This window comes from Pteropus alecto, unplaced genomic scaffold (assembly GCF_000325575.1).
Source record: "Pteropus alecto unplaced genomic scaffold, ASM32557v1 scaffold42, whole genome shotgun sequence".
NCBI classification, from domain to species: Eukaryota; Metazoa; Chordata; class Mammalia; order Chiroptera; family Pteropodidae; genus Pteropus; species Pteropus alecto.
The window spans coordinates 12,636,679-12,659,908 of NW_006434825.1; the positions used below are offsets into that span (position 1 = coordinate 12,636,679).

Genomic DNA, 23,230 nt, shown 5'->3' on the forward strand with positions numbered 1-23,230 from the left:
TGATCATGGTGTATAATCTTTTTAATATGTTGCTGTATTCGGTTCGCTAGTATCTTATTTAGGATTTTTGTGTCTGTGTTCATGAGAGATATTGGTCTGTAGTTTTCTTTTTTTGTGTTATCCTTACCACGTTTTGGTATCAGAGTAATATTGGCCTCATAAAATGAGTTGGGAAGTATTGTCTCCTCTTCAATTTTTTAGAAGAGTTTGAGGAGAATAGGTATTAAATCTTCTTTGAATGTTAGGTAGAATTCACTGGTAAAGCCATCTGGTCCTGGACTTTTACTTTTTGGTAGATTTTTGATGATTGTTTCAATTTCCATGCTGCTGATCGGTCTATTTAGATTTTCCAGTTCTTCTTGATTCAGTCTAGGAAGGTTGTATTTTTCTAAGTACTGGTCCATTGCTTCTAGGTTATTAAATTTGGTGTTATATACTTTTTCATGGTATTCTTGTATGATCCTTTGTATTCCTGCAACATCAGTCGTAATTTCCCCTCTTTCATCCCTGATTTTGTTTATTTGTGTCCTTTGTAAGTTTATAAATTATCTCTCTCCTCTAAACACTTCCCTCTTTACTTACTCTTAGACATCCCACTTGCTGTTGCTCCATTTCAGGCTTAGAAGTAAAAAGTCCCCTTAGGCCCTAGGGTTGATGTAACAAAGGCCACGAACTGGGTGGCTTAAACAACAACAATGTACTGCTTCATAGTTCCAGGGACTGGAAGTCCAATGCCAAGGTGACGACAGGACCGTGTTCTGTAGGGGAATTATTCTGTGCCTCTCCCTAACTTCCAGTGGTTTGTTGGAAGTCTTTGGCATTTCCTGGCTTATAGCTGCATAACTCCAGTCTCTGCCTTCGTTGTCACATGTGTGCTGTGTGTCAATGCCTTTATGTAGCTTTCTTCTTATAAGGACACCAGTCATAATGGATTAGGGGCCCACCCTACTCCACTATGACCTTAACATTGCAACAACCCTGTTCCCCAGTAAGGTCACATTCTGAAGTACTAGGGGTTAGAACCTCAGCACATCTGTTTGAGGGGAGGAGGGGACGCAACTCAACCCATAATAGGTCCCTAAGATTCCATTGTCCTCTCTCTTTTGTGCTTATGCTTCTCTATCTGTTCATTATTGCTGCATCTTGAGAAGAGCCTATTTTGGGCGGGGGGGCATCTCTGTCTCTGTCACACTTTTTTTTAAGTATGTGTACCACATCCCGTAGCCACAGAAGGGCAAGTGGAGCAGTGTTTCTGACATGCTTACCCTGAAAGAAGTGGATTCTGATACTTGAATAGAGAAAATAATGAGGGAGTATAGAATAATTTTTTGGACTATTGGATTTGGTACAAGTTCTGGTCTTGGTTCAAATCTCTTAACCTCTCTGAACCTCATTTTTACATCAGTCCTACCTACTTGACAGAGATGTGGCAAGAATTAGATGGGACAACATGTAAAACCCCTCAAATTGTAAAGAGTTGTAAATATAAAAGACAACAGTGACGATGGTAACTAATAATCGTTATTGTCGTTGTTGTTATTGCTACGATCACCATCACTTTGCTGGGGGTTTTTAATGATTTTTTTTTTAAACCCACCAAAGATAATTTTATATTCAATCTAAATGAATAAGCAATTTATTTCATGACTGGAGCTTTTAGAACCTTATACTTTATCATGCCAGGCTCTCATCATCAGTCATCTCAGATTTTGGAAGACTTTATTACATGGAATCCAGCCTTTTGACTCTGTACAAGGCTCTCATGTTGTATATGCTATCTCGTTCTTCCTCGTGGTAGATACCTGCTCAGCTGGGAAAACATATAAGAACCTAGATGCTTTATAGTTATTGAACCAAAAGTGCTTAACATATATTTGGACTTGATTTGACCTCCAAAACTATTCTTTTCTCCCTCTCTTCCCTACCACTAGGAAGCAGTGGATATCGTACTACAAAATAATAATGCTGTGTGCTTTCGTAAAGCAGGAACTGAGCTAGGCGCATTGCTGTATTATCTCAATTGATTCTCTCAAGAACTCTGAGGGGTAGGTGGTGTTATCCCCATTTTACAGATGACTAAAGGAAGCCCCTTGAGGTTAAGCGAACTGCTCAAGATCGCACTGCTAACAAGTGGCATGGCAGACTTAAACCCAGGCTATGTGTCGCTAAAGCCAGTGCTCTACCTAGCTGTACTGTTACCTAACTTTATTAGACTGCTTATTTTTTAAAAAAAAGGGCAAATCAAGATTATTTTTAAGGCAAAGAATTACACCAATGATGAGTGAAAATACAATAAGCAGTCACCAGTTTAATATCCCTTGCTGAGGAGATTTAAAGTGACATTCTAGTTAAGAGTAGAGATGTGTACAAAATTCCAGTTCCTGTTTAGCCATATACTTTTTCTGTAAATAACAAAGTTCTCAGCACTTCTCCCTGGCAAGGTGTTGCCAAAAAAATTGTGATGACTTTTACACCTGTTTTATATATATTTTGGAAACTTGTCTTATTCTGTTTTGTCTCGAGCCCAACATAATTTGCTATATTTTACTTCTTAAGACCCAGTCAGACCAGAAGTACAACTTTTCAAATGTTCATTCGCATGCATTAAAAACTGAATGTTTAGTCATTAGTCAATGCCTTTTTCCAAGGATCTCTACCTCCCATCAAATACACGATTTGTATATGGGATAGTAACTCAGAATCATGTCCTTAAGTCCCTGAGTTAAAGAGGGTTTACAGTTAGATAACCCTGGACATGATCAAGGGCATTTGGGAGGCATATTTGTCCCAAGATCTGAGCCAGAGTGAGAGAGCAGGGCTGGAAGTGTGTCAGGAGTGGAGCTTGGTACCAGGCTGGAGACAGACCCAACCTGAGAGAACTTAGTGAACAGGAGAAAGAAAGTTAAGGCCGAGTCCAGCAGATGAAGGCCGCTGCTACTGACCCAAAGGGAGGTAAAGTGGGTATACTCTGTTCATCAACAGTACTTTAGCCCCTGCTCCCCCTCACCTTATATTTTTTTCCTCACATAGTTTCTTAGGTTGAGAATTTCATATCCATAAAATTAAACTTTTTAAAGTGTACAATACAAGATTTTTAACATATTCATAAAGTTATGCAAACATCACCACCATCTACTTCCAGAGTATTTTTATTACCCCCCAAAAGAAGCCCTGTACATGTTAGCAATGACTCTTCCATTTCCCGCTGGCAACCACTAATCTACTTTCTATTAATTTGCCTTTTCTAGACTTTTAATATAAAATGAATTTATAATATGTGGCCTTTTGTATCTGGCTTCTTTCACTTAGGATAATTTGGTCAAGGTTTGTCTATACTATAGCATGTATCAGGATTTCATTACTTTTTATGGCTGAATAATATTCCTTTGTATGGATATAAAGCACATTTATTTATCCATTCATCAGTTGATGGACATTTAAGCTGTTTCCACTTTGGGGCTGTGTTTTAATGAGCATTTGTGTACAAGCTTTTGTGCAAACATATGTTTTCAGTTCTCGTAGGTACATACCTAGGAGTGGAGTTTCTGGGTCATATAGTAATGCTATGTTTATCTTTTTGAGGAACTGCCAGACTGTTTTTCAGCTACACCATTTTTTATTCTCATCAGTTGTGTATGAAGGTTCTAAAGGCTCCACATTCTCATTAATACTTGTTGTCTTTCCTTTACCAGGATTATAGCCATCCCATTACCTGTAAAGTGGTGTGGTATAGATTGGCAGTTCCTTGGTGACTAAAAATATTGAGCATCTTTTCATGAGCTATTGGCCATTCGTATCTATCTTCTTTAGAGAAATGTCTATTTAGAATTTTTGCCCATTTTTTTATTGGGTTGTCATTTTATTGTTAATGTATTTGTTTTTTAATTTTTATTTTCAGAACGGTTGTTTATATAACTTTTACTTTAAAAGCGATAATTTTACAAGGCTTGTTCCATAGCCCCATCCTCCTTTGTTACCCACCATTCCCACTCCCTAGCAGCAACCATTTTCAACTTGATTAGCTGTTTTCTTAAATGTCTACTTCCGTATTTGTAAACAGCATGCTTATACTGCTATTTCTTGATTTTTCAATTTACTTAATGACTGCCTACTAGATCTGATATGTAAAAGTGGGCCTCACTCAGTGATTATGTTCCTAAGGCCAACAGTGAGAAGGAATGAAGCAACAGAGTATAGTAGCTTAGACTTAGAGCATGGACTATGGAGCTAGAATTTCTAGGACTGAATCCCTGCTTTGCAATTTACTGGCAATAAGACCCTGCACAAATTAGACCTCTCTGTGCTTCGACTTCTTCATCTGTAAAATGGGGATAACGTAGGGCTATTGTAAGACTTAAATGAGCTTACTTATGTAAAGTGTTTAGAATTTATAGGGTCTAAAAGTTCAATATGTGTTAGTTGTTATTATTAACATACTTCCACAAATACATCCATTTTTCTTCCCCATTCTCCCTATGTAGTTATAGTTTTTGCTATATCGATATTTAGTGTTTATATTATTATGATTGTATTATCCATAGCTGAGCCATATAATATACTGTGATTACTCATTCTTTCTTGTATGAATTTTGGCTTTCTCCGAAGTTAATAAATGTCTCAGTTTACATTTGTTATTTTTCGATGAATCAATTACCAGTTCACCTCCAGTCTCTGTTAAAAGTTTATAAAACTTTTAAAAGATTCAAGCATATCAAGTACTATTCTAATAGCTTCATCTTCTGAGAGACATGTCTCCTACAACCCTTCATCCACTTGCTCTTATCTGGACTGGTTACTTTCTAAGCCTACTGCAAGATTTAAGAACAGAGCACTGTTCTTAAAAGCTGATGGTGCTCTGTGTGCATGGGTGATACTTATGGACTGGCGAACTTTATAGCAGGGTGATGATCTGGCCAGGTCATTTCATTGCGAAACTCTAAGACTTACTCTGAAGTCTCTTTTTTTGTGTGGGAAAGGGACTCCCACCTAGACTGGCTGGCCAGGGTTCTGGAAGATGAGTGGAAGGAGGAATATGGCAGTGTCACCATTCCATAAGTAGACTTTCACTTAATCCTTCTGTTTTCAATGTAGCAGCCTCATCCTTTTCTGTACCTGATTTCCACCTATCCAGAATCTCTCTGGTTGGACTCTTCAGAGGGTAAAACTCCAGGCTTCTGTTGTAGTTCAGGAGGGATAGTCACCTGGATACACACAGTAGAAGGCATCAGGAAACTTAATAACTACTCAAACATACTTCCAACCAAGGTTTCTGTTCACCTCCGTTTTAAGAGGTATGGCTCATCAACTCCTGAACTTAATTTTGAGTTTTTGTGGTGCCTTAGGCTTGCTTCTGGGCTTCTTAGGTTTAATGAATCAATTTATCATACAAACTGGGACATATTTGAGAGTGAAAGAGGACACTATTAATAATTACACCAGTGTAACAGATGTAAAACATACTAATCTGGGCAAATCAGGATTCATCCAACTGCTTCTAGCATCTAAGCATTTGTTGCCTTTGCCTTTTTAGTTCTTTTTGTTTTAGTAATTTAATGCCATTTATTCCCCTTTACTGTCACTTAGTGGGATTTTAGGATAGAGTAATGCTGTGTACATGTGTTCAATCCACCAGCTTTCAGGAGGCAGCCTCCATTCTTCCTTCTTCATAGATGGACAAAGTAGGTGCAGAGGACATACATGACTATATAGTAAGAGCTTTTTTGGTTTTAAGGAACAGAAACTAGTCTGAACTAGCTTAAGCAATGAGAACTTTTTAGCCTCCTGAATCCAAAGAAGAGTGAACAACCATGTTGTGGGAAAAGCTGGGACAGAGCTGGTCATCAGTGACTTTTGGACTCAGGAACTGAAATGCTCCATCTCTTGTCTCTGCCTCTCCTATATTTACCTTCATTCTCTTGCCTTGGAGTCCAGCTTTCTTCCTATGACAGTAACATGATTGCTGCCGGTTGCCCAGTGTTGCCTCTCACATCCAGTACTCAGAGATTCCCTCTCTGGCCTCAAATGCAAACATTTGAGGGAAGAAACATAATGTTCCAGCTAAGATCAGATACCCATCTCATATCCACTAACTTGGCTGGGCAGCTGGAGCATACGAGGTTGCTTGTTTGTGGAAAACCATGTTCAGCCTCCACCATAGCTGTTTGTGAGAAGACAGCCTGGGGGTCAGTGCTAAAGAGTAGAGAATAGTCCTATAGATTTCCTCAACAGTAACTTGGCCAGATTCTTATGGCATTAGTGGTAAATTTGAAAAAGTAAAGCAGGAAAGATTAGGACTCAGTACCTTACTGTGACTGCTAAAATATAAATGTTCAGCCTTTCCTAGTGATAACGTTAGTGACAGTTCAGAAGCCCTAACATTTAAAACTGCTCCCTTTCTGCCTCTTCTGCATATCATTTACATAGATCTACATATTTTAGAACTTGGTTTGTGTTCCTCTTCTGCACCAGACTTACACTATTTTATTTTCTGTAGGATAGCTTTCTTTTACCCTTATTCTGATCTACAATGGCCAAGAAAAAAGTAATATTAAACACAGAATTTTAGAATGTTAGAGGTAGAAGAGGCCTTAGAGTCCAATTTATATTTCACAAAAATTTCCTTCAACTTATTAACCTCATGAGTTGCTCCTTTGACATAGGTCTCTATGGTCAAATAAGTTTGGAAAATGCTGCATACAAACATATATTCCCATCTTAGAGATTATGTCCGTGTTAGCTTCGTAAGGAGTTTGAGAAGTCCTGCAGCAAAGAAAACAAACAATTTCCTCATGCGCTTTACCAAGGAACCCTTTTTTCATTATAAACATGCCAAGTAATAATGTTCCATGGAACATACTTTGGGAAATATTCCAACCATCTTATTTTATGAATGAGGAAATAAAGTTCATTTTCCAAAGCTAATGCCAGGAAGAATTAGCAGTCATTTGCAGTTGTTCCTGGTAGCTTACTTTGGCCAAGTGCTAATGAAAGCATAATATCTCCCTTCTCTTCCTCTTATCTAAGTCACTTATTCACCTGGAACAATGTTTCTCTTATTATCCAGTGTATCTTAGGTAACATCACGAAGGTGAGTGGGAGCACAGGTTAAGCACCAGGTTTGGGGAAATCCGTTAGCTTCCTTCCTCTAGGTAAGACCTAAGATACGTATCTTATACTGGCAACTCAGAAGTACATTGAGTAGCCCAATTTTCCAAAGTGATAAGCTACACTGTAAAATTCCAACAAATCAAATTATTATCTTCTCTGAATTTATACAATTGTCGCATTCCTGAAAAATTCAATGTATATTAAAACCCCTTTTACTGAGCATTTACTATGTGATAGCAATAATGTCTAAGTGCTTTACATTAATCCACTTAATCTTTATAATCTATTGAGGTATGATTAATATCCCCATTTTACACATGAGGGAACTGAGACAGAGAAGAGAAGTAACTTGTCCACCAGCTAGTAAGTGGCAAAGTGGGTGAAGCCAGGCAGCGTGGACTCCAGAACTCACACTCACATGCTCTAAGACTGTCATCTGAAGGGCTCAGGACCTGAGTCACTTGGGCGTTTTCGTGTTTAACAGAAGGCTGCTTCAGGTCCTGAGGACATAATCCCCCAAAGGAAAATAGGCCAGACTACCTCCTTACAGCTTATTTACTGTCTGCTCTGGAGAATGACGAACAGTGAGAGGAGTGTTTGGGCTAGCCTTGGACCTAGGTGCCCGGCTCTGCCAATGTTAAATCTTCAGAAAGCAGAGACAAGAAACAACCCTGACTTCCTTTTTACCCTTCCTCATGTTCCACGATCCTTTGCCAAAAGCTCTGTCCAACCATAGACTACACTATCCAGCACCTTCCCATGTGTCCACAGATCTGAAAAAAGGAGGAAGCAGAGAAAGACTGGCGGAGACCAAACACCTTCAGGACTGCCAGGCTGGGGAATGAGAGGCTTGGGACTTTCCTCCTACCCTGCAGCCTGATCAGGAATGGTTTCTTCCTGAGAATGATTATGCTGATAATCAGATGGGCCTCTGGGTTGCAAAACCCACTTATCTTTGCTCCATTTACTGAAAGGGAGTTCTGACTAAATGTTCCTTCCTTGGGGTGACTTGAAATGACAGAATTAATGCTCTGAGGTCTGTTCCCGCTCATTCATTGCTCATCACAGTTTATTTGCTCTTAGCAAATCTCCAAATAAATTCCTTATCTTCTGAGATTTAGTATTAATAATAATATAACTAACATCTATTAAGGGCTTATTGTACACCGGGCAAATCGCTAAATTCTTTACATTCATTATTTCATTAATAACAATCCTATGAGATAAATATGCTTATTAACTCTATTTATAGATAAGAAAATTGAGGTCTGAAAGTTTACATTTGGATGGCCAAGTCAAACAGCCAGTAAAAGGTGCAACCCCAGGCTGCCTTAGTGCCAGCTTGGCTGTTCTGAAGGAACTCATTAAAACTTGCCTGAGATTATACTTGAGAAAGAGTTGAACTATTATTACAAGTATATTGGGACAAACTTGGGTTCCTAGGACTGCTGTTTTCTTAACCACTGGACTTTCTTCTACTCTTTAATTCTCTGGGATCAATAGGTACTCGGTTACTCAGCTTAGTAAGAGAGCAGACAGAGAGATCTTTCTGAAATGCAAATCTGCTGAGGTCTAGTACCTAGCTAACATTTTCTCCATGGTTCCCTGTGGTCCATAACATGCAGAACAGGCTCCTTAACATGACATACAAGGCCGTGTATAATCTGGATCCCACCCAACTTATGTAACTGTCTCTCCCATACTTTTCCTCATATACTCTGAGAACCTCAGGCCAGCTCCAGATAACCTGCATACTAGTTCTTGCCTCCACATCTTGGTCCATATTATTTCTTTTGCCTCAAATGCCTTCCCCACCTTCTACCTGTTTGTCTGCTATCTGTCTATCTGCTAAGCTTTTATTCAACCTTTAGGACTCTACTTCAGAGTTACACTCTTTGTGAAAAGCCTTTCCTGATTTCTCAGGTAAAGTTAGTCCTCGAGTCTCCAGTCTGTACAGGACTAGAGCAGATATTGTAGAACTTTGTTCACGACTGATGTCGGTAGCAGACTGTGAGCCCCTGAACACACCAGTCACTTTTTAAAAAAGTCATGATGAAATTTACATCTTAGCCATTTTTAAGTGTACAGTTCAGTAGCATTTAAATCCATTCACAATGCTGTGCGACCATCACCACCATCCCTCCACAGAACTCTTTTCATGTTGGAGAGCTGACACTCTATACCCATTAAGCTTAACTCTCCATTCCTCGCCCTCCACAGCCCTTAGCAATCACCATTCTGTCTGTCCCTATGAATAGGACTCCTCTAGGTACCTCATTCCATTCACTTGTACATTTCCAAAAATCTAGCGCATTACCTTGCACAAAATAAGTGCTTAATAAATGTTTATTGAAAGAATACATGAAATCTTTAAGAGGCATGAACACGTCCCTTGAATTTCTTTGTACCTGCCTTAGCAATAAATCGACTTCTGAGATCTAACACTGGAAATCCCGAGAGTTCCAAACATTTCCAATGTTCAGGTTTCCCAAGAGCAGAAGTTGTCTGAACAAGTTCTCTCTGTGGGGAGAATTTTATTTTACCTCCCTTACTCGGAAAAGCCTAATGTTTTTGTTGCAGTTGGGTTGTACACATGCTGTCCCCAAATCAGTTGGGAGAAGTCCTGAGGCAGAGTGAAAATGAATATTAATGTGTAGCAGAACCATCTGCATTTCAAAACTTGGCTTCTCTCCCCCCCACCCCACACGTACCTCCCTTACTTCCTCCCATCTGGGAGGAGTTTTCTGCTATAATTCCAGCTAACCTAGCAACAGAAGCAGCTGTATTTAGCTTATCCTTTTATTGTCTTGCAGAATACACATTGGTAGCCTGTAACTTTCTCCGTTTTCAGAATCGCACTTCATATACACATGTTTAAAAACAAAGTTTTAAAGTATTTTGGAAAAAAGATACAATCTTAATTTATGGATTAAAAATGATTTTGACCCTGTCATTTTTCTGGGAAATGAAAACCTGGTAGTTGGTAGTTTAGAAAATTCCGAGAATGCAATAGGTTATGTCCAAATCACATCGCTTGTTATTGGCACTTAGATTTTTCATAGGCAAAGTTGTAACAGTGATTTCTACTTTTGAAACAGTGGCAATATCTCTTACTAAGTCTATCCTGTGTTTTTTCCTAACGTGCTGTATCCTAACTACTGTATCCTGGCTGCTTATTAGAGTCACCTGGAGAGCATAAAAAGAAATACAAAAAAAATATTTTTTTGGATGTGGTTCCATAGTGTAGTGGTTAGCACGTCTGCTTTACACACAGAAGGTCCTGGGTTCATGCCCCAATGGAGCCACGGTCCATGGTCTATGGCCATGCCACCCTGAACAAGCCTGATCCCATCTGATCTCGGAAGCTAAGCAGAGTCGGGCCTGGTTAGTACTTGAGTGGGAGACCACCTAGGAAGACCAGGTGCTGTAGGCATAAATAATACTAAATAATAAAAAAATTGTTTTTAAGCCCTCAGCCCCAACCCCTAAGATTCTGATTCTGATGCCTGAGGTGGGAGCCCAGGCATTTTAAAAGTTCCCCGTGGATTATATGCAGCAAGGGTGGAGAATCACTACACCAGAACGATGGTGTTACTCAGAGACAAAGTCTGGGCTGTGTAGATAGACATGTGTGTGGGCGAGTTGCTTTTTCCAGTCTAGTCTATGTCTAACCACATCATGTACATATTAGCACATAATATGAACCCTCCCAGGGCCTCTGAAGTGTCAGTGACTCTGCTTTTCTCTGGCCTTTGGTCTAATTCTATAACCCTTTGTTTCTGAAGCATCTTGCTTCGTTGAATTCCACTGAGCAAATGCCCTAAGGAGAGTGGCCTGCACTACCCCTGTGGCCAACTCAAGCTAAACCTGAGGCTGTGTGACCCTTCAGGATGAACCATAAACTGGTGCCCCAAAAGAAACTCAAACCTTGCAGTCAGCCAGTAATAGCTTGGTGGCTGTACCCGCTCCTCCCTAACCAGGCCTCATCCAAATAAACAGCTTTGATGATGCAAGAAAAACATCACAGTCTCTCCATAGCTTCCTTTTGCATATTGGATTTCCTAGTAAGCACATATATTTAAAAGCAAGATTTGCAGACACAGGTTTGAATTCTAGCAATGTCCTTGAGCAAATCACTAAACCTCTCTAAATCCCCTTACCTTAATTTGTAAACTGGGCCTAATAACTGCCTCATAGGATTGAATGAGATGATTTGTATGAAGGGCTAGCACAGAGATGGAAGTGTAGTAAACACTCAATAAATGGTAGTAAGCCTTTTGCTGGTGCCATCTAATCATGCGCGGGCACGTTAGGTGCAGAAAGAAAGTAGGACTGTGCTCCCTCAGCAGGGTGCTGCGTGGGGAGCTTCAAGGGCCAGGAAAAATGGAGAACTTTTTCCCAGACGTGGTGATGAAATACAATTTGAAAGCTGGGATTGTAATCACCTTCTAAGGACAAAGCTCCCGATTTCTCTTACAAGCAGCAGCCTGCTGCCTTTGCACATACTCCGGCCATTTTTCCTGCCTTCTTTGTTCTATTTCCGTGCCTGTGGGGGTGTAGGAAAAGCTGCTGCCTTCCTCAGGTTGCTATTTAAAGACATTCTGAAAGATGCTGCCACCGCTGCTCCTAGCACCAGAGCAGCTGCTGTTTCAGTCCTTGCTGCAACGAGCTGGATGCAGCCCCGGTAATGCTGGTCTCGGACACCTCAAAGCCTTGGGCAGCATGCCTCAGCGTAATCTAGCCTAGCGGCACACACAATTAGGTGTCAGTAAGTACATTCGCCTACTTTTTGTTTCGGACCCTTGAGCTGTCATCCCCACCAGGTGTTAACCATAGTGGCAGTCTTGGTTTTTGTCCCTAACCTGCCCATCCTGTCTGTGTTCCTATAGCATTTTTGGCACTTGACCAATTAAATTTTTTCCCCTATTCTTCATGAAAATCACACACGATACTGCCACCCCCTATCCCTTCCTCACCTATCTCCAATTTTCTCTTTCGATACCTTCCCCATTTAACAGACACAATCCAGAAAGGGTAAAAATGCCATTTATCTCTGGGTCAGGCAGAGAAAAATACTTTGAAAATAAAAGGTTTTTGAAAAGCTCAGTAACCTCGGGTTAATAATAACACTACCCTGAACTTAAGCACATTTGAGATCCCGTGTCTGTCAGGCAGAGACAGACATCTCTCAGACATTAGTAACCCTGTCTCTCTTTGCTGACCCTGCCAGCAAGCACTTCAGGGAGGTGTCTCAAAAGCCCAATCCTTCTGTCTGAATCGGCCCTCATTTCTTTTTAATAGACCCATCAAAGCGAAGGTTTGGGTTTTATCAGTAAAGCATTTATTCTTCTTTAGGCCAGAGCGCCCTGAATGAGCTCTGGATTGTCCACCTCTGTCCTGCTTCCCCAGTCTGTTTCCTGCCCATTATCTTAGGCGGCTCACCTCTAAGACCTCAGAGCTGGGCTCCTCGACTGGCTCAGCAGAATCCCTCCCGCTGCTCTCAGCTTGGTGGGACAGCGCGGTCAGCGTCCCTGGTCGTCAGGTGCCCAGTCTGGCCCTGGTGCTGCGCTCGGATGGGCGACAGCACGTCTCTTTCCCCTTTTACACCCCTTTCCTTTTCTTCTAACTCCCCTTCATTTATTCATCTTCCTGATCACTCTTTTTCTGCTCTCTGCTATTTTTCATTTTCAGAGCTGTGATTTTTCCCCTCATGCCAGTATCTTTTTTTTTTTTTTTTTTTTTTTTTGAGCTCCTTGGTATTAAACCCAATGTTGGAGTGATAATAGCAACAATACTTTGAATTATATCACTTTGCTTATGATAGCAACGTACTCTCACATGCATTTGTGATCTTTTGATCCCACATGAACTTGTTAGGTAGGCAGTATATGTGCTTTATGCTCCCCACTTCATAGTAGAGAAAATAATAACTTCTTTGAGAGGCAGAATAGTATGTTAGTTAATGAAGAACATCAGCTCCGAGTCAGGCTGCCAGGGTTTGGATCTTAGCTCTACCTGTTAGTAGCTGCGTGGCCCTGGGGAAATTGGAGATAATAATAGCACTTCTCTCCTTGTGCTGTTGTGAGGATTAAGTGAATTATTATAGATAACATGCCTAGAACCAGACCTCGCACATAACAGATATCATGTAAGAATTAGCTATTGTTATCATTCATTTATTCATTCATTCGTCAAAAATTTACTATATGCCAGAGCTGCTACAGGCCACTCTCCGTTCTAGGCCTCAGTGATGGAAGAGTAACAAGACGGTCACAGTTCTGGGCCTCAAAGTGATCATAGTGTTAGTGGAGGAAACTGACAAACTGGCTCTTATTTAGCACCCACCATATGCAAGTCCTTGTGCTTGGAACTTTAGAGACATGAATTCTAATTCTTACAACCTTAAAAGAAGGCCTGTTATCCCCATTTTACAGATGAGATCACTGGTTCCAGGAGCTGAAGTAGTTGCTTCAGATTCCCTAGCTAGTAATTGGGAGCACCAGGATTCACTTCACCGGATTCATCTGCCTCCAGACCATTGGGTTCAGCTCCGAGCGTCTGTCTCTCCCACAGGGTGGTGAGCTCCTGAAGGGTAGGCACTGGCCCTCATCACCCGGAGTGCTGAGCATGGCCTCCTGCACGGGCTTTGGGAAATGTTGGCCGAGTTGTGCTCTGTTGATGATCTTGACTCTCTGCACTATTCCTAGCCTCATCTCTTCCCTCTCACTCCCTTCAGCCACCAAATCTTGCATTGGTTTTAACATGGAGGCACAGTGGTCAAAATGAGGGTTCTTAGAAATTGGCCTAGAATTTTTTGGCAGACTCTCACCACACCTAATGCTTATTCCAACATATTTTTAAACAGAACTAGTCAGCTTCTGGGGCCTCCTCTTCTGGGCCCTAATCTAGAGAATGTTTTGGTCTGCCAGGCTGGTCTCCATCTGCCCTTGCCTTTTATTTCAGTGTCTGACTTCCCTGTCAGTTCTGTTTCTGTCTTTGTGCCCAATACTTATTTATTTGTTAGCCACAAAGGGAACCACAATTGGTGTTTACTAGGATTGTATGGAATTTTGTTTTCTTTCTTTCTGATCTTTTTTTTGCCTCATCTATTGATTTTATAGAAGACCGAATTTCTAAGTACAATCAGTGTATGCTAGCATTTAATTTTTTTATCCTTTTATATTTAGTAACTTATTTTCCCTATAAATATTAAGAAATTATAGATGGAATATCTTCTGCTAGATCATATCTTTCTGAGTTCCTATTTTTGTAAATGTTTTGTTTTTGACCATTTATGTTGTGTCTTATTGATCTCACATAATAATAGAAGAATAGCAGCTTCATTCACCTAAGTTACAATTGTAAAATCATCTTGAAGTGTAAATGACTTTTAAAATATTAAAATAATTTTTTCAAATGTAACTTAGTCTACTAATTACTAAATGTCTTTACTAATGGAGCTTGCGTTAGAGAGGTAGTTTGTCTAGAGACTTTTCTTCTATTTTACAGATATTCTGGGTTGTGGTTATATTGCTTTTATAATCAAATAAATAAATAAACTTAGGAATTAAAGAAGAAGAAAGATATTTGCCATTTATTGTTTCTTTTGATCTTAACTCAGATACAATAACCACTGCAGGATGTTCCAGGTCAAGCTCAATGAAAGAGTCAAACCCTGTTTTCCTGCTTTCCCATTCAAAGTGCACCTGTGTGCCCAAGGCAGTCTTTTGCTCACACAGTTCCTTTTTCAGTGTGCCCTGCCTCACCTGGTGTTTTCCAAGCCATGTCTAACCCTAAAGATTTATCCTGGTCCCCGAAGCACCAGTATTGTGTGCTTCTGGGAACTGGAGCCTGGAGAGGGAGAGGAGGGGAGGAGAGAAAGAGTGGGTGCGTGTGTGTGTGTGTGCGCCCACGCACGCGCACACGTATGCAGGACTCACACTCTAAATGCTTTTAAGAAGCACCTGAACCTCACCCATTTGCAAAGAATTTTCAGACTAAGAATCTTGGTACTACTTTAAGATATCCCTAGCCCACACCCTCACACCTGTACCCCCTCCACCTTTCCCTGGAGTCCTTGAGCCTTGATGCATGGGGGTCTGAAGAGCAGGTATGTTGAACTCTTAATGAGAGGTTTCCTCCATGGGATTACCTGTATCCTGCCCACCATAGAGGCTCCTGTGAGTAAATTTACCTTTGAACTCTCCTTGTATTCAGCTTCTGATCCATGGGATTTGGTGGCAATCCCTGGCTGGCAGGAAGCTTTGATCCCTGGGGAGTCCAGAGGAAGTCCTGTGATGTGCGGGATCCTCAGGGTTTCAGGGATTGGGGAGAAACCATACCAGGTTGGGTCGCTAAGACAGACCCATTAATTAAGAAGGAGCCTTTGCCTAACACTCAGTTACTTACAAAAGGAGATCCGGTAACTGATAATAAGGAACTCAGCACCCCTCAAGTACGAAGTGGTGTTTGCACAAGCATTATTGTTATTTTAAGGTCACAGTAGTGTTGAGGGGAAAATTCCTCCCCACACCAGGAAAGAACAGAGTGCCTTAGAACTTCTCTTTTTAAAAAGTAAAAGCTAACTTTACTCTGAATGTTAGGAGGCCCTAGCAAAAAAAGCTCTAAGCTACTTCTGACTAGGCAAAAGATTCCTCTAGAAGAAAAAGAAAAAAGAGGACCTCATAATAAACCGTGGGAACTCTAGAATTTCTGTATAAGACACACTTTGGGACTTGTCTTTAAGCTGTATTTGCATAACAAGCATGCCTGCTTTGCTTAGGATCTGCATTTATGTGAGGTGACTGTGAGGTGAAGGGACTCTCTGAAGCTTCCCCAGGCCACTCCTTGGTGCCACCCATTGGCTACAAATAAAAGTCGGAGTGAAAGCCCTTTTGCATAGTAGGGCGATGTTCTCCCCCCACCCACCTACACAGGCAGAAATCACTTCCTTTGCTTCCACAGAATCTTGTACATTTATTTTTTAGAGTGAGGATCATACTGTGTGGGGTGTGTGTCTCCCTCCCCGCTAGGCTACAGCTGCCAGAGGGTAGGGTTTGTGCATTATTCATCTTTTTATCACCAGCACAACGCCTGGGCACGTAGTGGGCCCTTCATAATGATTACAGAATGAGTGAGTAATCATGAGGCTGCAGAAAGAGTCATCTTCTCTCTGGAATCATCTCTCTTTTTCACACTGCCAGCCTTGAGGAAAGAAAGGGCAGTCAGGATAGTGCCATAGTTAAAGTCAGATGCCTGCGCCAGGAGAACCTAACTTCTATTGTGTATCAGCAGCTTTTTGACAAAACCCAAGAGACAAGTAGACAACAGAGATGAGGCAATATCTTTGTGAGGTCTGCCCACCACTTAATGTGGTGACATTGGGCAAGGAGCACTGACAGTTGTCTACAAGCCTGACTGCAAAGTATGTGGGCCCCAGTGCAAAGTGAAAAGGCCAGGTCCCTTGTTCAAAAAAAAAAAGAAAGAAAAAGAAAAAAGTGCTGCTAATGGTTGTCAAAGAAAGACCATCCAGCCTAAGAAAAAGTCTTATAAGAGTTTATTTGACCCAAACTGACAACAGTTGCCAGGAAGCAAATCTCAACAAATTGAGAAAATGCTCTGGAGAATGGCAGTTCTACAGCGTAGTTTATACATTAGAATCAAAGGAGGAGATATAAAGGGAGGGGTGGGGTACATGAAATTCATTGATGGTGGATTAGGGAAGCAGGAGAAAGCAAAGTGGGGAAATCTCTGAGACTGGATAAAAAGTAAAACAGACTTCTTTTATACTGGTGGGTACCATATAGTGAACTTTTACAGCTCATAGAAATGGTGTGTGGGCAACAAGATAATGATGCAGTCTAGTGCTCTGGTGCCCACGGCTGTGCCTTCAGGAGGTCTGGAAAAGAAGATCACTCTGACATTTCAAAGGTATGTTATCTTAGATGCACAAAGACAAGAGACAAGTTTCAAAGTTAAAGACTGATCTTTGTCAAGGAAACCACTATGACCTGCTTTTAGTTAGGAATTTTTAAATCAGACCACCCTGTGTGGTTACTTTGGCCTCTGGGTTTGTAAGGCCCACCATGCGGGCCTCCCTTGAGTGTGTCAGGTTTAGTATTTTTCATCCACATGGTTTTAAAATATAAAGTTTTTTCCTTCCACACTGTTTCTCACTTATTATGGTATTTATTATTTGATATGAATGTTGTTCTAAGTAAAGAAAATTTTAAATGTTAAATTATTAGCATGAATTGTATTATGTCTCTTTATACTGTGCAATGCCAATTTTCAATGCAAATATGAGCATTTAACTCATATGTGCAATCACCAAAATTACATAATTTGTATTCCGTAGCTTGTACATGCATATGTATTTCCTTCTTAGCAGAACAGTGCAAACTCCACACAAAACTAACTTAACTGTTTTATTTCACTTCTTGATACATGCATATTCTGCCAAGAAGCTTTACCTTCAGTTTACTGATGAATAAGAATGGACTGAAAGAAATAAGAACTGTGGGTTGTCCTATTCATTCTGTCATCATTTTCAGTGTAAATGGTTGGCTACAATAAGGAAGCATGTTTCTTAGAAAACCATTACCTTCATTCTGTGTTTAGCAAGTTCAGGTCAAATGGAGAGTGCTGCCCCTCTAGAGTATCAGTGCCTCCATTTGCTCAGTTGTAAACATAACAAACATGCTCCATTTTTACTGGCTTTGAATCTTGCTGGGCTCCCACACATGGTGGGTCCATCAGAATTCTGTGCTCATGGGGCATGGCCGACGCTATATTCGAATGTACTCCAAAGAATGACAGACATACATATTGGGCATGTCTCTTCTGCGCACACTCATGTGCTTTTGTCTCACTGGACTTCACATACAAAAACACAAGTTCAAAGATAAAATTATTAAGAATTTGTACAAAAACACAAGTTCAAAGATTAAATTATTTTAAGATGGCAAAGCATATTAAACCAAGCACAAGCTCTTGATTGTGGGTGCCTATGTGACTGCACAGATCATACACCCATGAAGCTGACCCAGGTTGCCTAGTATTGTTTCAATTTTTAGTGTTTACCTAGTGAGAGACTGGCCAGGAGTAGCATGCATGCCTTCCTTCATTCATAAGTATTTTTTAGATATCTGCCATGTGCCAGTTACTATCATATGAGGCACTAGGACTATACTAGAGTGAAAAAGGCAAGACATGGCTTCAGTGTCAATAGTACATGTGACCTAGTAAGGAAAACACTTTTTCAATTACACAATAAATATTTAAATTATAATTGTGATGGGGGCTATGAACAGAACTACAGGCAGGGTAAGACTTACAGTGGGTGTTAAGGAAAGGGATCCTTGAGGAAATGGAATTTTAGGCTAAGAATAAGTAGGAGTTGTAGAGTGAAGTTCTAGGCTGAGGAAAGGAACAGTGTATGCAAAAGGCCTTGAGTTGGGAAGGAGCTTTGCTCAGACAAAGAAAAAACCTACACAACTGGAGCACAGGGGATAAGCGGGAGACAAACAAGTGGCTTGGGGGGCTTGATTTGTGTACCCCTTTTCCCCTACCTTCCTCCTTCACTCTCCAATACCCATGCTGATCAAGAATACAAAAGATGAAAAGGATCCTTTGTTCTTTAGCAAGTCCAAGATATGTGGTGGTACATGCTTAGTATACTTGTATGGAACGCTTTGTGGACCTTGGGCCCAGACCATATACTTGTTACCCACCAAAGTCCATTTGAACCAATTTGTGTAATAGCTGCTTACATATACTGAAATAAACCCAACTTGATGCACATAGATAACACTATTAATAAATAGAAAGAAACAGCATAGTATTGTCACTAAGATCGTAGACCCTATTTCTTTTAAACAAAATACAAGATCCAGACCCTAAAGGAAAACATTGATAAATTTAACTCCATTAAAAATGTAAACTTCCTCACTGGAAAAAAATTTTCAAAAAGAACAAGTACCAGCTGGTACTGCATCCAGCCTGAAGTGTGCCATTAAAAGAAAAATATTTGCAACTCGTGATAGATGATAGACCTATTTCGTATGCACAGAGCTCTTACAAGTCAATAAGGAAAAGTTTAGTTATTCATACCAGAAAAAAACATATTTTATATATTTATTAGAAAGAGGCAAGTTTAAAACAGCAAGATGCTATTTTCCACTTACCGGATTAGCAAAGATGAGTTTATAATACATAGTACTGGTGAGAACATGGGGAACAGGAATTTTCAGAGTGTTAGGTAAAAATGTAGATTCTTGCAACCTCTCTGGCCTTATCTACCAAAATCTTAAGTGTGCATTACCCTTTGACTTTTCTAGATATTTGTCCTACAGATATATTTGTATGTGCTTGCAACGGCTTAGGTAGCAGAATGTTTATTGCATCAATATTTGCAATAGCAAAATATTTAAAACATGACTCAAATGAGTTTCATTGGGAGAGTGGGTAAATAAATTTCGTGACATTCATTTTATGCAATTATTTTTTTTAAGTTATTTATGTGCCAAGTAGACAAAAGACCTTCAAAATATGTTAAATGAAAGGGAAAGTAATGGTACATAACAGTGAAGCATATAATTCTCTGCTTTAAAAAAGGGGGGAGAAAAAGCATGTACATATAAATGCTTGTAAACACCTCGAATATTTCTCACAATTAAGAATGATATCCTCTGAGAAGGGAAACTAGGAGTCTGGAGTAGAAGAGGGACTTATTTTTTCATATGTACTTTTTTGTACTATATTGCCTTTTCAAGATAGATAGGATATGGTTCCGTAGTGTAGCGGTTAGCATGTCTGCTTTACACACAGAAGGTCCTGGGTTCGCCTCCCAGTGGAGCCATGGTCCATGGTCCATGGCCATGCCATCCTGAACAAGCCTGATGACTGATCTTGGAAGCTTAAGCAGGGTCAGGCCTGATTAGTAATTGGATGGGAGACCACCTAGGAAGACCAGGCATAAATAATAATAAATAAATAAAAAGATAGATAAGTAAGTAAATAGTAAGAACACAGGCTCCAGCATTTTTTATAGCTGAGTAACCTGGGGAGGTTATTTAACCCTCTAATCCTGTTTCCACATCTGTAAAACAGGGCTAATAACTTCCTTTTGTATGACTGCCATAAAAATGAGATAATATATGGAATATACCTACTATAGTACCTGTCCCCAAAATAGTAGCTTTTGAGGCAAAGAGCCAGACCAGAAGTAACTTCAGAAGTAGATGCAGACAAATTATGTGACCCCCGTGACCTGGTTACCAGATGATTACTAGGGCATCTTACTCTGAGTTTCTCTATTTTTTTGAAACCTGTTCCTTGGTAGTTCCAGCTCCCAAGACAGGAGGATTTTGGAGGATGTTAGGAGCTTCTGGGAATAGGTGCTTTGGCCCGCTCCAAATTCCATGTTTGACCTTAAGGTTAGAGCACTGGATGTGAAAAAAGGGTGCGGCTGTGTCTACAGAGTCCTCTCTTGTTTCCCATCACAGAGTTGCAATTGAAAAAAAAATTATAGCGACCGGGGGAAGGGCATGGAAATGGAACTGTGGAGGAACATTTTCAAAGTAGTAATAAGGAAAGGCGTGATTGCTGAAGAAATAGACTCCTCAGTTTCATAAGATAGATGCCTCCTTCTGTGGATGTCAGCAGAGGGCTTCGTGGGAGCTAGAGAAGGAAATGCTGGTAATTGTGTTCCAGGAGCCACTGTATCTGAGCAGTACTATCTGTCTGTGGTCCTGGGGTCTGTGCTGTGCTTTTGGACTGAAGGGGTCTGGAATCTATACTTGAGCCTGATGCTAACAGGGAGCAGCAGCTCCAAAGACCAGTGTAGTGAAGGGTCAGAGGTGAGTGAGAAATCCAAAGAGAAGCCCATCTCAGTACAGCTGCCCCTCCCACCGTCTCCAGCCTGAGAAGGACATGCATTATCTTCTTAAGAGAGTGTGTGAATTTCCTCACAGAACTCCTCAGATAGGAGAAAGCAGTTTGCTCTTTCTTGGAAATGTTGACATAGTAGACACATGGTCATGACTTTCTCTCTCGTACAGGTGCTGAGGGATGTCCTCAAGGATCTCTACCACCTGCTGAAGCACGTAGTGCATTTGGAGCCCGATGATGTGGCCAAGGTCCATGCCCAGCTAGCCTTGGAAGAGCTAGATGAAATAATGAGAAACTTCCTGTTCCCACCGCAGAAGCTGGAGAAAAAGATCGTGGTCCTGCCATAGACCTAGCTGGCTCAAAGGACCCTGAGGAAGCAGAGAGGGACCAAGCAACCAGAGCAGTGCCCAAGCCTTCCAGCAGGTGGCCCCACTGCCTCTTTGATGCGGGCAATATGGCTGACCCTGGAGGTGGCTTTATGTCTCTGGTCATTTGTGTCTTCAGGCTGACCTTCCTAAAGCATCTATCTAGCCATCCTGCATCCACCCTAAAGTGTGTGCCATTAAAAGAAAAAGATTTAAAATCTCATTAATCTGTCCTGTAGCATTTAGAGAAATATATCTACCTGATGGAAGTATATTTTTAACAAGAATGGTGGAATTTGGTTAATTGGCCATTTTTTTCTTGCAACTTGAGTAGAAGAGGTTGACCAACTGTCTGTAACATGTTTTGATAGTCTTTTGTGGTGAGATTGTTCTTCCTTGTGATAATGAGCAGCAGCCAGAGCTAGTCATCCTTGTCTGCTCAAGAGGCATTTCAGAGTATGGAAATGCAGCTGGAGGTTGAGAGGGGAAGGAAATTGTTATTGAAACATGCAGAATGGAATAAAATTACCCTGGCTAGAAAGATAAACAGGTCTGAATCTGGTCCTCTGCTATCGAGGTGGAAAGCTATGGCTTTGAGAAGGATTTGATCTCCAGAAAAGAGAATCAAGCTGATTGCATCTTCCAGAGAAGAAGGGTAAGCTTTGTGTTTGTCTTCCCAGGCCATTTTCTTTCACCCTCTCTGCTACTGTTTGTACAGAGTTGTCCTGATTATAGAAGAAAAAGCCACAAACGTCTCAGATGAGAGTTTATATCCTGCATTCGGTCCTCTGCTTCTTTAGGAAGATGAATGCTTAGACAATGGGTTAGTACCGTATATGTGCTGGAAAGTGAGCTGCATATTGGTGACTTCATGCCAGGTTTATCTTTTGAAGTCACCTCAGATGTAGCACTGTGGACTCTTCTTTATTTATATGTTTTGGCCACTGAATTTTGGTTGCAGCTAAAAGAAGACAAAAAGTTTCTCATTATTTGGTTGCTGTTTCTGATAAGCCCTCTCTGTTGTCAACACTTTAGCAAGGCTGACCCAAAGCTCCTTGATCTGTCTTCGGCTTCGCAGGGCCAGGTACAGAATTTTATCCCCACTCTCTGGGGCGACCAGGCCCAGCGAAACCAAAACACGATTTCCCAAAACTCTCAGGTGACTGAGGGATCTGTATACAAGCATGCCCATTTGCCAGTTAACAATAGGCTATTTCTCTCTGTCCAGATTACAGACATGGTTCTTAGCTTAGAACCTTTGTGGTGAGCATCCTTTTAAAGAGGTCAACTTACAGATGGTTAGACATCACAAATTAGCTTAGTGAGCAAAAAATTAGAACAAAAGCAGTGAGATGTTTTTAAGGAATATTTTCAGTCAGCTAGGGTAGCTGGATTTATTTCTATTCTCCAATTCAAGGATGTCTAGAAAATCAGGACTGGAGCTTTCAAATTAGGAAAGAGTCTCCTTTGGGCCAACTAGATATACACTTGTTTCTTGGCCTTCCTTTCACTAGACTCCATATAACCCATTTCGTAGAATCAGATTGACCATGTCAGATGATTGGTTTAACTTACAACTTTATTTGCATTATATGCATTCCAGTTCTGAGGACACATTCTAACTGATCACCTTGATTAGTCTAAGAAACTCTGTAGTCAGAGAACCTAGTCTCATAGGAAATGTCTCACGAAACATTCTGTTCTTTACAACTCCACTTATAAATTGCCTCTTAATTTGACTTTGTGGCAAGTAGCCAAAGGCATCTGTTCTTTATTGATTTGGGATTCAGTTTCAGAGGAACCTTTTTTGACTTTGTTACCAAATTCAAGGGGGAAAATACCTTATTGCAACCCTCCTAAAGATAACC

At 40.6% G+C, this 23,230-nt stretch overlaps 1 protein-coding gene and 1 non-coding gene across 3 annotated transcripts in view; both read left to right on the top strand.

The window, feature by feature from the left end:
* TANGO6 (transport and golgi organization 6 homolog) overlaps positions 1-21,909 on the top strand; it is a 128,529-nt gene extending 106,620 nt beyond the window's left edge. Inside the window, exons 18-19 of one of the 2 annotated variants that reach the window (XM_025045243.1) lie at positions 13,542-13,699; positions 21,168-21,304. In XM_025045243.1, coding sequence (XP_024901011.1) covers positions 13,542-13,688 — 147 coding nt within the window. In that variant the 3' untranslated portion in view covers positions 13,689-13,699; positions 21,168-21,304. Of the gene's footprint in view, positions 1-13,541; positions 13,700-21,167 lie in introns of both variants that reach the window. The other variant, XM_006909805.3, reaches the window with a different exon arrangement.
* LOC112478197 lies at positions 10,422-10,540 on the top strand. Its single transcript, XR_003045741.1, has one exon. It is a non-coding gene; the product is annotated as a 5S ribosomal RNA (ribosomal RNA).
* Positions 21,910-23,230: the final 1,321 nt, after the last annotated feature.